Here is a 15197-nt window from a genome sequence, read left to right as displayed (position 1 = left end):
ACCACCGGAAGGAGCAGATCATTGAGCGGCCGTGAAAACCGCTGAAGCTCCGCCAGAGCAGCTTAGTTTTCCAGAATTGGAGTCGGGGACGGCCGGTTGGGCGTGACCTTGAAGTCTCGTTTGGAACGTTTGGGAGCATGGTCTTTCTCATGGGCCAAAATGGGTGAGACGGGCTGAACAATACTTGATAAAATCCCCCATATACAAAGCCTCCTGGGCTTGTTTTTGCCGGACCGGTGCTACATCGAGGGTAGAATCCGGCATCGGCTTCGCCGTGGCGTCATCAGGTTATTTTTTCCCCATGATTCATTGCAATAGAAAACCACGAGCTCATTGTATCCGATTGAAGATGAGCAATTATAATTATATGCAGGTCCTAAAAATGGAATCAAAATTAAAATTATGTCCTGAAGCTAAAAAAAATATTCATGTACATGTTACATCGAAATCATCGGCGGACTTGGGCCAAATGGTGCGCGCGGGGGGGGGGGGGGGGGGGTGGCTGCAAAGGCGTTTTGGGTCACTATGGGGGCGATGGGCAAATGGGCCAAATATAGGGTATTTAGTAAAAAATTGTTAAATATTTTATTTAGCCCCCCCCCCCCCAACTCCGGACTTTCCGGTAGTTTCGCAACTGCATGGTATATACGTTCACTTAAAAAAATGGCAATCAAGCCCCAGTAGTAGAGAACCCTTGTAGCCCTCCCGCTCTTTTCACCCTTGTTGTCGCAGGGAGCATACACGGCTCGTGGGCCCTTTGATTAATACTCATATCATCCTGGATGTGCAACTGGGTGGTGCCTCAACACACATATTGATGCATCAAGGATCGGACGCGAGTTTTTTCCTGAGAGAGGAATAAGCTCCCGCCTCTGGATAGATCGTTTCCCACAACTATTTTCTTGCAGTGTTCCATACCAAACACTTAAAAATCATATATCATAAAGAGAGTTATAAATAATAAACTATAAAGAGTGAATATTAAAGTATGTTAGTGAAATAAAATAAACATGGAGCGCCTATGAATTGTCACATAATTTTATTTTTGGACTCTGATCCGCACCGGTTGAATATATCTTGTGCTACCAGTTTTAAGTGGTTGCTCCGAAAGTCCATGGAGTCGTTTGTTCTTTCACTGACTGAAGATAGTACCATATACAAATCTAATGGGTAGCCATGGGGATAACATATAAGAGATGAATAACTATAGACCTGTTAAGAAAACAACATAATTGTCGCGGTTCCATATAGCCGAAGTCGAAGTACAAATTCGAAAACAAATTTAAGTTTTGTTTTTTCTTTACCAAATTTAACCAACTCCTTAACATATTCATGATGCTACTTGGAGGGATTAAAATAAAATTCAAGTGAATTATTAACTAAAAAACATGAGCATAAAGGAATGAAGTGAGAATATGTTGAATTGTTTCATCCACATCACAGAGAAAACATCTTCTATTTCCATTCTAGTTTCATTTGGCAAGGTTATTAAAAACATATTTTATATAAAACCACATAAAATATGCTTCCTAGCATATTTTCATAGTAATCTAGCATGCATGTCCACAAAGCCCATATACATAGATTTAACCAAGAAGGAACGTGAATTAGTTAAACTTGACTTTTGAGCAACTCGATATCTATCAAGGACTAGATTAAGTTACATTGGGTGTGCCGCAGCCCAAAATTTCTTTAATTTCTTTTGCCCGGCGCATCAACTCATCACATCGCCTAACAAGGAGGCAGATTGTATGTGCCATGGAAAGATTTCATGACGATGCATAATGGCCCTTTGGCCGGCTCTGTGGTATGTGACAGACATATTTCATACCGATGCTCAACTCATCAGTACCTGAGCACGTAAGACTCATGTTGCTTCTACAATCATTATCGGAAAAATTTGTAAAATTTAATCTGAATCTATATCACATTAGGACTTTCTCTTCCTACTCAATAATTTTTTTTTCGAAATGGGAAACCCCGGCCTTCCTACTCATGACTCTGTCGATTATTCATCTATCCCAATTTGATGCTATGGAATTTTTATCTGAACAATATATCAAACTATACCGTGAATGGAGTGAGGAATCCCACATACTGACATGGACGCAGGATCAGCCGGAGGGACAAGGAGCAGCGACAGCTGGAAGAACATTGGTGGCACGCAAGATTGTACCTTTGTGGGTGCAAAAGAGAAGACTATGTTTCTAATCCATGTTAAGGAATATGGAACTTATATTTCCTGGAGGCCTAAGGAGCACATATGTATAGGTGACAAATATGCAGGAAACTCCTCGTACAACAGGAAAACATACATACTATACATGAAACATAATATAACTCTAACAAATACTAGTATTGACAGGTGGTTAGTACTGATAAAGCTATCCGGACGGTTCTTACAGATAAAACTATTTTCGAGTCGCTTGAGAAAATGGCAAAACTATGTAGCTCAGTAGCTGGTTGCGGATGAATGCAATCTGTCTAAATATTTCCAAGTGCTTGCACATAGTACCAGCTAGCTGACTGATTGCATGCATTGATACATCTATCAATGCTGTAGCCTTAACTGGACGGGTCGTCTAAACATCCTAAACCAATCTCTCGACAACGAGATTCGTTAAAGATGGGAAGCCAGGTAGCCACGTTTTGTTTACATCGATAGGGTAAAACAAGCATGCATGGCAAGATCAAAACACGAACAAAAGTAAAGATGATGTTTTGTCAGAGAAAACAAGAACCAGAGGATATAAAACTCTCCCATCCAACCGCCAATGAAAGGCCTAGAGAGAGATCTAGAGAGAGATGGAAGAAGAAATAAAAACGGTGCATGTGCATGGTGGCTAGCTTTATTCCCCTCCCCTCCCTGAAATAGAGAGAGAGATCTGGGGAGAGGAGCGGGGGAAGAATTAGCAGGAAGAGAGACCGGCCACCTAGGCATTGGAGAAAGCAAAGTCGAAAGAAAAGCCGCTAAAGGCGAAGGGAGAATCAGATTCCCCTGAACATGCCCATGCGCATACCAAGAAATTCAGGGAGGATCTTGGACCATTCCATGTTCCATGACGGACGATGATCAAACAAACAAAACCCTAGCAAGCCAGCAAAAGCAGAGAGGCTCCTCCTCCTTTCGCTTTTTGTGCCAGTTTTGCTCCCCTGTGCTTTTAGTTGGGCACACCAATATAATTCTCCATCATCATGCCCCTTAGCTTCTTTAGTTTATGCATCATTGCATCGCTCTACGCAATCCATGGATAATGTGTTCATAATATGCACCGTCCCATGCATGGTTTTGCAGCTAGTCCCATCCGATAGATTGTACTTCTCCGGTTTCATGCATCGATCATATATATTGGACCTAAGCTACCAATCATTGAAAGATACAGATATGCAGGTACAGACGTTGCTGACACCTTCCTGTAACTAATAAACTACGTGTGCCCTATTCCAAATCCAAACAAGAAATAACTTTTGTTCACTGTAAGTTCATGACATCCATGCACACATTCACATTTGTGTAATTTTGATTCTACAGGAAAAGTGTGGCAATCAATATATATATAGAGGCCAGGGGATACACCACTTTCCGAAGAAATCGACCTTCTGTAGGTATGTGTATTAGAAAGTATTACACTTTTTTACATGATACATATATGGGCCATAAGTCCACACACATATATACTTATATTCCTTTTGCTTTCTTGAGCTTGCATCATGCTCTCATGTGTGCTTGAGGATTTGATTCCAGGATCTAGTTATTGAACTAGGATACGTCTCTCTTATCAACTTACCATTGGTTGCTTAACCTACACATACTTTTCATGGATTGCTAATTTACTATATCCGTTGCACAGATAAATATTGCCTTGACCATGACCATACAAGTGGTAAAGACTACAAACTGGCATGTATAGTCATGGTTAACACATGCACTCTGGTATGTTTCCCTCCCACTTTTAAGTTTGATTTCTACATACTTGGCGTCATACAACCGTAACATAGATAAAAGAAGGTAAGACATATTAAATTATGCTCATTTCCAAATAGAAGTGTTCTGGTTCTACTATATTTACTATTAAATTGGAGTTGATCGTTTGACACTCAACGTGTATGATGATCGTCATTGGGAGCATCATGTACGTCCAATCAATCTTACGGTCTCCGCTTTCGTTGGATCTAATTAGAAAACAATCTCAGGCGCGATATCAATCAAATCTGCACAAGCATTAAAATACTTGCCAAAAAAATAACGTTTCCCACAATCTCTCGCCCATTATAAAAAAAATCTTAATTATTAGCACTCAAAAATCACCGGTAATTAACATCTCATCCTTTTATTCTATGACGTAAAAGGAAAGAAATATCCTCCTGCAACCTGCATGGAGTAGTTTCTATTTTGGATGCATCGATACTTTAATCTCGCTCACAAATTGGGAAGTTATGGATCAGAGGTCCAAAATCCTATTAGGGTGGACCAACTCTAATGAACCACGCGAAGCGCTCTCAATCTCAAAGTGCATGATGTCTGATTTTAGGTAGCTCTAATTCTTGTACATATTTTTTCTTTCGCCTAGCATTTGACTGGTATATGATCAAATACGATACAGTGCACCCACATGGATGAGTGATCGCTAGAGGCGTGCCAGTGACACATTGCGGCATCTTCCTGCTGCTGCATCACACCGCCGACAAGGTGCAGTACAACTCAGACGGTGTGCCAAGCCTCTGTCGACTCTTCCATGCTTTATGGTCCGTGTCGCTTCTCCCATATCAATGTACATATTTGTATCGCAATTTTTCTTTCGTTGTTGTCAGCATGGGCCTAAGTACAGACTGTCAGTCGTCATGTATGTGAATCATTGAATCGCCTCAACATCGTAGTCATGAATCCTTACCGGATCTTGTCGCCGATGCTTGGCGGCAGCCGCTTTAACTGCAACAACGTTGTGTGTGGATTTAGTCGTGCCGCAACGCTGCTTGAGTTGGACGATCGGGTGCATAAACAATCGAAGATCTGTATAGGCATCAAACGCTTACAGAGAGAAATAAGTAAGCGATTATAGCAGTTAATGAGAAAATCAGCATTGTTTGTATCCATCAGGTAAATCATGCATTCGAATGCCTGTATATTGGGAGACCTCATGATTTGTGTTGTGCCACCGTGGATATCAGAGCTTGTGTTTCAGCTTCACGATTACTTATCACTTTCTTTGATTTTAGGTTCAAAAATATATTGATTTTAGGTGTATTTACTATGTGGTATCAGTGGAATCGAAAGGCGAAGTGCTTCTGGTTGCACCTTCTTGCGTGAGCTACTCCTTCCTATACTTTCGTCCTAATTTAATTCATATTCATTTGAGAGCTGGAAGATAGATTCCTACACTAATCTAACTTCTATACGACAACTATGGTTTGGATGGTCTGAAGCTTCCTACACCAATGAGTAGAAAGCCTCACCTGCTCTGTGTTCCATGAGCAATACAACCCGGTGATATTTCTTGTTAACTGTTATGTAAAAGATTATAGCAATTAACTGGAAATATGATAACTTTCAAATCACCAAGGCTAAAATTGAGGACTATTTTCAGGCCATAGATTTTTCCAATATGTGTCGATTGGTGTTCATCGTGATTGATTCCCTACCCAATATTCTACAATTTTCCTTATATTTCTGCTCAATTTTCAATGTCGATCTTGATGTAGAGTAAGAGAACAATCTGCATTCCTGGTTAATCTTCACCGAACAGTCTTGGTGAAGAGTAAGAGGACAATCTTCAATGCCAATCTTGGTATAGATTTTTTAAAAAGGATACACACACATGATGTCATAATTTCATGGTGTAGAGTAAGAGGATATATAATATGGCCAACGCAGGAGTAGGAAAAAAGGTGAAAATATTTTTTGCAATTTATTGTGATCAGAGTGAGACGGGTCAGGGAGATGACCCAAATGGGTGGCGCAACGGTATCAAAGATTGCATTAATATGTTGAATAAAATGTCATGCATTAAGCCAATCTAAACAAAACTAAGATGCCTTTGACATGGTAATTTAGTCTGTCGTCCCTCGCTAGTGAAGGCAACCTAAACCAAAGTAAGGTTTCTTTGAAATTCAATAATAAAATGAGCTTAAGATAGATTCGGAAATTTATTAAAGAGGTGAAAATAAACAAAACAATAACATGTCATCTTATAAGGAAGAACATTATAGGAAGAAACAAGATGATTTCAGTGTTTGTGGTGACACAGATTCTACAACATTAACGACACCTAATTATGGAGTAATATAAAACTTGGTCTTTTGGATTTCGTAGCGATGCACAACCGTGCACTATTCTAGATGACATAACACAAAGACGTGATAATATGTACATATGATGACAAAATAATTTATGTGATCGTAGCAACGCACGGGCATTCAACTAGTATCTTCACAATAGATCAACTTATCTAAAGAGTTAGCATATAGTCAAGAACAAAATGGCATCAGATTTAACTTGCGCGGAGGATTACTTGTATATGCTTGCTCTTCAAGTTTATCGTTCGTATATAGATTGGTGTACATAGTTTAGATGGAAGTAGATCCAAGATGCATATGCGGGGTGTATAAGCTAGCCCAGTGGCACCCCCAGCCCACCAGAGTTTAAACCCCAGGTTTGACACTTTGATGTCTCATTAAAGACGGAATATTCTTCAGTGGTAGGTGACGTTCCCGTTGACAGCGAGGCGCCTGTGGTGAATTCGTCAATCTCAAGACCCGTCGGGTGAAGTTTCTGGGACGTAGTATCTCGGAGGTGCAAATAGGGGTAGGGTGTACGTGCGTGCGTTCATAGGGGTGAGTGTATATGCGTATATGTGAGCGTCTGCGTCTGTACTGTGTTTGGCAAAAAAAAAAAACTAGCCCATAACAATAAATTAAAGAAAAACTTCACATAAGTACACCAGATCACTAGGTACACATTAAGAGAAGCAGTTTACAAAAGAGAAGGTTTGATGATCGACAAGATAGCTATATGGAAGTAGAACATTGATACTCCTATTAATTAAGATACCAGAACGAATTCATGCATGCATGCAGAGGACTACACTTAGCTGCTAAGTAGGAGTACTACTAATAATAATTAAACAACAAAAACAATACTAGTACTACAAAGGTAGTGATCAAACACGTACTTGTAGGAAAAAAGTTTAAATCTCGTATGCATTAATATCCCCCCTCCCTCCTCTAGAGATCTCGATCGCCGTCGAGTTCTTGTAACACATATCCAGAAGATTTTATACATACCCCAGCCCGTTTCACCATGCATCGGTCTAGCTCGATCTTGAAGCACACAAGAACGATCGCGGTAAATTAACTAGCTAATTACCAGCTGCATTGCTAGCGCTTGAATAGAAATTGTAGCCGCCGCCATTGCCATTGACGACGTCTCCGTACATGCTCCTGCCGCTTGGGTAATCCTGCTGCTCCTGCTGCTGCTGCTGCTGATGGTGGTGGTCTCTCTTGGCCTGCGGCGTCTCGTGGTGGTGGAACTGATGGTCTCGTCCGTCCTCGCCATTGCTACGTCCACCGCCGCTCTGGAGCCCTAGGTGGAACATGCCCTGCATTGCCGCCATTGTTGTTGGCGGTGGATTCCCGGCCATCTGGTGGTCCATGGCGTGCAGGAACGGGAAGCCCTGCATCTGCGCCATTGAAGCCCACTGCTCCATCGCGTTCCCGTGACCTTGCTGGTGGTGCACGCCGCCGTCCGTGGCGTAGGCGCCATTGCCGTCCCCGAAGAGCAGCCTCGCGGGGAAACTGAGCCCGAGGCTCGCCGGGTCGAAGCTGTCGGCGAACCGGCCCTGCGGCGGCGCGCTGTTGCTGAACATGGAGTACTGCATCCCGGGCGGCACGGCCGCCGTGGCGCTGCCGGTGAAATTAGTAGCACTGCTGGGCGTTGTCGACGTGGCGGACGACGTCCCTGCCGCTGCCGCAGCTCCAGCGGATGTCTTGGGCTTGGTGCTCCGCTTGGCGTGGCGGCGGTATCCGCCACCGACAGGGACGTTGCGGAGCGCGCCGCCGCGTGTCCAGTAGCGGCGGCATGCGCGGCAGAAGTGGCGGGGCTGGGTGAGGGAGTAGTTGTTGAAGTAGCAGAACTTGGTGTTGGTGGAGTCGCACCGTGGGCAGTTGAGCCCGGGCTCCGGCTGCGGCACCCGGGCCAGCCGCGCCCGCTCCGACATCGACATAGGCTTGTTCGGCCCGCCATCACCGTCTCCTTCAACACCGCCTCCTCCTCCAGTGGTCATGGCCATTGATCCGTCTTGTGAAGGATGGTTGTTGTTGCCGCCTCCCCCGCCACCAGCAGCAGCAGCAGCAGTCGGTGAAGGAGTAGCAGCAATATTGTTACTGGCTAGTTGCTGCAGCTGCAAATCAAACAGATCGAGAATGAAGCATGCGTCAGCCAGGATGTCTATGGAGTATATTCCAAGATATATGCATGGTGCAACCATCAGCAGGATAGATTGCTCCAATCAGCAAACCCTAGCTAGCATATATACCCGACCCCGTTTTCTCATGTGTGGACAAAATCTTGAGAGAATAATTGACTAGAAGAACAAATTAATATGCATACCTGCAGCTGGTTGTGGTTGGTGTTCCAGCAGCTCGATGAATCTAGGAAGGCGGGAGGGAAGATCATGGTGTGATCTACAAAGAGAGAGTTGGTGGGAGATATCGGCAGGGCGGCTGGCTGGAGCTTGGAGAGATAGTGGTAGAGAGGGAGAGACTTGGCGGCACCTCAGCTGGGGAAATGGAATCGGAGGAGGTACTACCAAGGAAAGGAATGGAATGGAAGCTAGAGAGACAGGGAGGGTCTAGCTCTTGACTGCTTTGGGAGAGGGAGCTACCAAAGAAAGAGAGGATAGAGAAAAAGGAGAGAGCCAGGTTGCAGCACCAAGAGATGAGAGAGAAAGAGGTCTTTCTCTCTCTAGCTTGTGAAGATTTGAGATAGGGGGCAGAGGACATCATCTTGTTGTTGTTTTCCTTTTTTGCAACTTTTGCTTTTACCTTGGTGAGTGCTGACGGAGCTGAGAGTGCTACCCTATGCTGATCAGCTGATGCATGCAGAGCCTTACAAGCTACAGTTAGCAATAATTAATGAGCTGATTAGGCAGCTGGTTAAATTACGATTGCATAATTATTCATAGCAGCAAGGCTCAGATTGCATTGCTGAAATATGCTGGGTTGTGCTTATTTTATAACCTATTGTCAATTTTTTTGACAAATGGCCCTTTACTATTTAAAAGATTTAAGCATTATATCCGACCTATGTATAGTTAAGACCCAACCAACCTCTTAACATTCAAAATGCGAATAAAAAATAAAAACAAGGCTCGATACATGAAATCAGCATGAAAACGTATCCACTCCTAAGGCGGCATAGGTTCAATGAGATTATGCTGCCACCACACAGTATAGACACCTCCATAAAGAGGTTCTCCTTATCAATACACTGAAGAGACACCAATGAATGGATCAATGGTGTACCCGTAGATAACTTGCATAAGAGAGGAAAATTAATCATTAAAAACCTTGTCATTTATGCATAGCCAAAGCGACTAAATAATGACAAGCGCACCACCACAATAATAAGTGTTTTAAACCTATGAGCCAACAAAGTAAGCCAACTGGAATTTTTTTGCAACCCTACGTGGAAGATATAAGATAAAACCTATTTGCATGATTGACCATATAGATCCTGCAAACTGGCATAGGAAGAAGAAAACATGTATTATTTTTCCATCCTGATAAAAAAGACAAACTTTTTACTTCTCTACTAGTTATGTTTTGCAAGGGTGTTCTTACTGACACTAACCCCCCAAGGAAGATACGGTTTGTTTTCAGCGGTACACTACAGGAATTGCACGCTGCGCCGACGGCCGGCGGCCCTCGGCGTACGACCGCCTCGCCCTCGGCGTACGGTACGCCGACGGGGACCCTCGGCATAGCTCCTCGGGGAAGGTCCGCCTCGGCAGAAGCCAGGTGGCCCTCGGCGTAGAGGAGACCGTCGGCGTAGACAGCGAGGGCCGAGGGTGAGGCCCACCCGTTGGCGTACTACCCCTCGGCGTAGCACGCTAACGGGCGACGTCGGCCTGACGGACGTTACCACTACGCCGAGGGTGCGGCCGTCGGCGTACACCGCCAGGCGGCGGGCCCTGGCGAGCCGTGGCGCACGCTACGCCGAGCGTCTGGCCGTCGGCGTAGCCGACCACGTGGCGCATCCTGGACGCTCCCCGGCGCACGCTACGCCGAGCGCCTGCCCGTCGGCGTAGTCGACCACGTGGCGCATCCTGGGCATCCCGGCACATGCTACGCCGAGCGTGTGGCCGTCGGCGTACCGCTGACCATATGGTCCAGGTCGACACTATGCCGAGGGTTAACCCGTCGGCGTAGCACTGACCATATTTTTCTTTTTTTTGCTGGTTTGGTTGTTTCCCAGGATTAGCAGCACATTAAATCACAAAATAATTCACACGAAATAGAGTAAGTGCAAATAGACATAGCACGAAGTTCAAGTCTCATTTGTCCTGCAGATCGTCTTTACTACTAACGACCGGCTCAATAGGCTGGAATAATCGCTTTATACATGGAATCCACATCGAATTTACCATTCTCATTTAGGTTCCAACAGAAATCGTCCATCCATCTCGTCATATTGGCCCGAAGGTAAATGTTGTAGAAATGCATTCCAAGATGCACTAGTGGAGAAGAGGCCTTTGGTCCCAACCAAATGTCCCAGTGCAGAACCAAACCGGGACTAATGTGGGCATTGGTCCCGGTTCGTTTTGCCCAGGGCGACCCCACTAGCTCAGAGCTTGTCCGGTAGTGGCCTTTGGACCCGGTTGTATTACAAACCGGGCCTAAAGGGTCCACGGCAGAGCACGGCAGGCCGTGTCAGGCGTGGGAAACCTTTAGTCCCAGTTTGTATTACAAACCGGGTCCAAAGCCCCTCCGGACCCGGTTTGTGTTACAAACCGGGACAAGGTCCCCAATCTGGCTATATTACCTTGCCCCTGCCCAAGTGTGAGCCACACTTGGCCATTTTTTCACTTTCTTCACAAGAGGGGTGTATTGCTCTCCTCTCTTCTTCACATGCACAAGAGGTGTTTGATGAAATGCTTAAGAGGATTTGCCACTTGAGTTTACACAAATCAAGCCACACTTAACTTGTTTTTTCTTCTTCATCGAGGTTAACAACTTTATCCTTTTCATCTGTAATTGATAAAATGCATGTGTATATATACATCGTGATGTTACGTAATGGTTTTGATCAGCTAAATTATATCATGCAGATGAATCGGCAATAGATGTACATTGACCGACGGTTTGACGAGTTCACTTCGGGCCTGGATAATTTTATGGCCGTGGCGGAGGCAAACAAACATGGTGGCTTCAAGTATTGTCCATGTGTGAACTGCAAGAATACCGTAAATTACGCTCACTCGAGTCTCATTCACAGCCACCTTCTGCGATCCGGTTTCATGCCCGATTACTATTGTTGGACCAAGCACGGAGAAAGAGGGGTTATGATGGAAGACAATGAAGAAGAGGAAGAGGATGATGACGGTTATCCCAATTTCCCCGAATACGATGATACTGCGAGAAGGCAATGAAGACAATGAAGTAGAAGATCAAGAGGCACCGGATGAGCCTGCCGATGATGATCTTGGTCGGGCCATTGCTGATGCAAGGAGAGAATGTGAAACTGAAAAGGAAAGGTTGGCCTTCGACAAGATGATAGAAGATCACAACAAATTGTTATACCCAACTTGCGAAGATGGCCATAAAAAGCTAGGCAGCACACTTGGAATTGTTGCAATGGAAGGCGTAGAACGGTGTCACCGACTCGGGATTTGGAAAGTTGTCGACAATAATTAAGAGGAAGCTTCCAAGGGGTAACGAATTGCCCGCTAGTACGTACGAAGCGAAGAAGATTGTCTGCCCTCTAGGATTAGATGTGCAAAAGATACATGCATGCATTAATGACTGCATCCTCTACCGCGGTGAGTACGAGAATTTGGATGCATGTCCGGTGTGCACTGCATTGCGGTATAAGATCGAGACGAGATGACCCTGGTGATGTTGAGGGCGAGCGCCCCAAGAAGAGGGTTCCTGCCAAGGTTATGTGGTATGCTCCTATAATACCACGGCTGAAACGCTTGTTCAGAAATAAAGAGCACGCTAGGTTGTTGCGATGGCACAAAGAAGACCGTAAGAAAGACGTGATGTTGAGGCACCCTGCAGATGGATCCCAATGGAGAAAAATCGATAGAGAGTTCCCAAACTTTGCACGGGATGCAAGGAACTTAAGGTTTGGTCTAAGTACGGATGGCATGAATCCTTTTGGAGAGCAGAGCTGCAGCCATAGCACTCGGCTCGTGACTCTTTGTATATATAACCTTCCTCCTTGGTTGTGCATGAAGCGGAAGTTCATTATGATGCCAGTGCTCATACAAGGCCCGAAGCAACCCGGGAACGACATTGATGTGTACCTGAAGCCATTAGTCGAAGAACTTCTACAGCTGCGGTCCCTAGCAGGTGTACGTGTGTGGGACGAGCACAAGCATGAGGAATTTGACCTAAGAGCGATGCTTTTCGTAACCATCAATGACTGGCCTGCTCTTGGTAACATTTTGATACGTCTCCGACGTATCGATAATTTCTTATGTTCCATGCCACATTATTGATGATATCTACATGTTATATGCACATTTTATGTCATATTTATGCATTTTCTGGAACTAACCTATTGACGAGATGCCGAAGGGCCGGTTCTGTTTTCTCGCTGTTTTTGGTTTCAGAAATCCTAGTAACGAAATATTCTCGGAATTGGACGAAATCAACGCCCAGGTTCCTATTTTGCCCGAAAGCATCCAGAACACCCGAGAGCCGCCAGAGGGGGGCCACAGGGCCCCCAGATGATAGGGTGGCGCGGCCCACCCCTGGCCGCGCGGCCCTATGGTCTCGACGCCCCTTCGACCTTCTGACGCCGCCTCTTCGCCTATATAAAGGTCCCAGACCTAAAACCTCGGGACGGAAAAGCCACGGTACGAGAAACCTTCCAGAGCCGCCGCCATCGCGAAGCCAAGATCTGGGGGACAGGAGTCTCTGTTCCGGCACGCCGCCGGGACGGGGAAGTGCCCCGGAAGGCTCCTCCATCGACACCACCGCCATCTTCATCAACGCTGCTGTCTCCCATGAGGAGGGAGTAGTTCTCCATCGAGGCTCGGGGCTGTACCGGTAGCTATGTGGTTAATCTCTCTCCTATGTGCTTCAATACAATAATCTCATGAGCTGCCTTACATGATTGAGATTCATATGATGATGCTTGTAATCTAGATGTCATTATGCTAGTCAAGTGGGTTTTACTTATGTGATCTCCGGAGACTCCTTGTCACACGTGTGTAAAGGTGACAGTGTGTGCACCGTGTGGGTCTCTTAGGCTATATTTCACAGAATACTTATTCACTGTTATGAATGGCATAGTGAATGCTTATTTATATCCCTTTATGATTGCAATGTGTTTTGTATCACAATTTATCCATGCGCTACTATAGTGATGTTATTAAAGTAGTTTTATTCCTCCTGCACGGTGTAATGGTGACAGTGTGTGCATCCGTGTTAGTACTTGGCGTAGGCTATGATTGTGATCTCTTGTAGATTATGAAGTTAACTATTGCTATGATGGTATTGATGTGATCTATTCCTCCTACATAGTGTGAAGGTGACAGAGTGTGCATGCTATGTTAGTACTTGGTTTAGTTGTGTTGATCTGTCATGCACTCTAAGGTTATTTAAATATGAACATTGAATTGTGGAGCTTGTTAACTCCGGCATTGAGGGTTCGTGTAATTCTACGCAATGGTGTTCATCATCCAACAAAAGAGTGTAGAGTATGCATTTATCTATTCTGTTATGTGATCAAAGTTGAGAGTGTCCACTAGTGAAAGTCTATTCCCTAGGCCTTGTTCCTAAATACTGCTATCGTTGCTTGTTTACTTGTTTCTTTGCGTTACTATCGCTGCGTTACTACTGCTTGTTTATCGTCCTGGGCAAAGCACTTTTCCGGTGCCGTTGCCACTTGCTCATACTTATTTATACCACCCGTATTTCACTATCTCTTCGCCGAACTAGTGCACCTATTAGGTGTGTTGGGGACACAAGAGACTTCTTGCTTTGTGGTTGCGGGGTTGCATGAGAGGGATATCTTTGACCTCTTCCTCCCTGAGTTCGATAAACCTTGGGTGATCCACTTAAGGGAAACTTGCTGCTGTTCTACAAACCTCTGTTCTTGGAGGCCCAACACTGTCTACAAGAATAGAAGCACCGGTAGACATCAAGCTATTTTCTGGCGCCGTTGCCTGGGAGGTAAGGTAAAAGGTATTCACATCCTCCGACTACTAAGCTATTTCCTAGCACTGTTGCCGGTGTGTGAGTGCTCGAAGCTATTTCCTTTAGATCCTGCAATTGCATCTTTTTGTTTCTTGTTTTTATTTTCACTAGTTAGGCATAATGGAAAACAACAAAAATTTTGGTGAGCTTTTTAATATTTTTCCTAATTTAGAATTGTTTGATGCGAAAATTAGAAAACCTATGGAACCTTATTTGCATGATAGTAGCAATGTTATTAGTATGAATGCAATTACTGCTAATGCTATGGAGAAGTCTAAGCTTGGGGAAGCTAGATTTTGTGATATTTTTAGCTTCCCATCTTTAGGGGAGAAAATTTGCTCGATAATACTTTATCTCCCATATGCGATAACTCTAATGATGCTTGTGATATTTTAAATGCACCTACTGAAAGTATTCCATATAAAATACCTATGAAAATTATTGAACGTGTTATGGATAACCGCTATGAAGGGGATGGAACTGTCCATCCTGGAGATCATTTACTTGTTTTTGCATGAATTATGCGGGTTATTCAAGTGTGCGGGTATCTCTATGGATGAAGTGAAGAAGAAATTATTCTCTATGTCGTTGTACGGTAAAGCGGCGCATTGGCATAAACTGGCTGAAGGATGAGCATTCTCTTGATTGGAAGGATATTGTGCCTCTATTTTATTCTAAATTCTATCCTCCAAGTGAAATTCACAAAGACCGAAACCGAATATATAATTTCTGGCCTCATGATGGAGAGAGTATTGCCCAAGCATGGGAGAGAT

General features: G+C 44.4%; 1 protein-coding gene across 1 annotated transcript; it reads right to left on the bottom strand.

The window, feature by feature from the left end:
* Window positions 1–7088: 7088 nt before the first annotated feature.
* On the bottom strand, window positions 7089–8931 carry LOC124666919 (dof zinc finger protein DOF5.1-like). Its single transcript, XM_047204250.1, has 2 exons — window positions 8606–8931; window positions 7089–8396 (listed from the first exon to the last, which is right to left on the bottom strand). Exons 1-2 carry the CDS (start codon window positions 8669–8671, stop codon window positions 7356–7358), a joined length of 1107 nt encoding a protein of 368 aa, XP_047060206.1. The 5' UTR covers window positions 8672–8931; the 3' UTR covers window positions 7089–7355.
* Between the last annotated feature and the right edge of the window lie 6266 nt (window positions 8932–15197).

This window comes from Lolium rigidum, chromosome 6 (assembly GCF_022539505.1).
Source record: "Lolium rigidum isolate FL_2022 chromosome 6, APGP_CSIRO_Lrig_0.1, whole genome shotgun sequence".
Classification (NCBI taxonomy): domain Eukaryota; kingdom Viridiplantae; phylum Streptophyta; class Magnoliopsida; order Poales; family Poaceae; genus Lolium; species Lolium rigidum.
Note: the sequence above shows the minus strand (reverse complement) of the source record. Positions and strands in the feature narration are given on the sequence as shown.

Bases quoted from the DNA above. Each gene is read 5' to 3' on its own strand.
- LOC124666919 (XM_047204250.1), bottom strand. From the start codon at position 8,671: ATGATCTTCCCTCCCGCCTTCCTAGATTCATCGAGCTGCTGGAACACC. The intron at 8,397-8,605 runs GTATGCATATTA...TTTGATTTGCAG, and splicing joins CCAACCACAACCAGCTGCAG to CTGCAGCAACTAGCCAGTAA.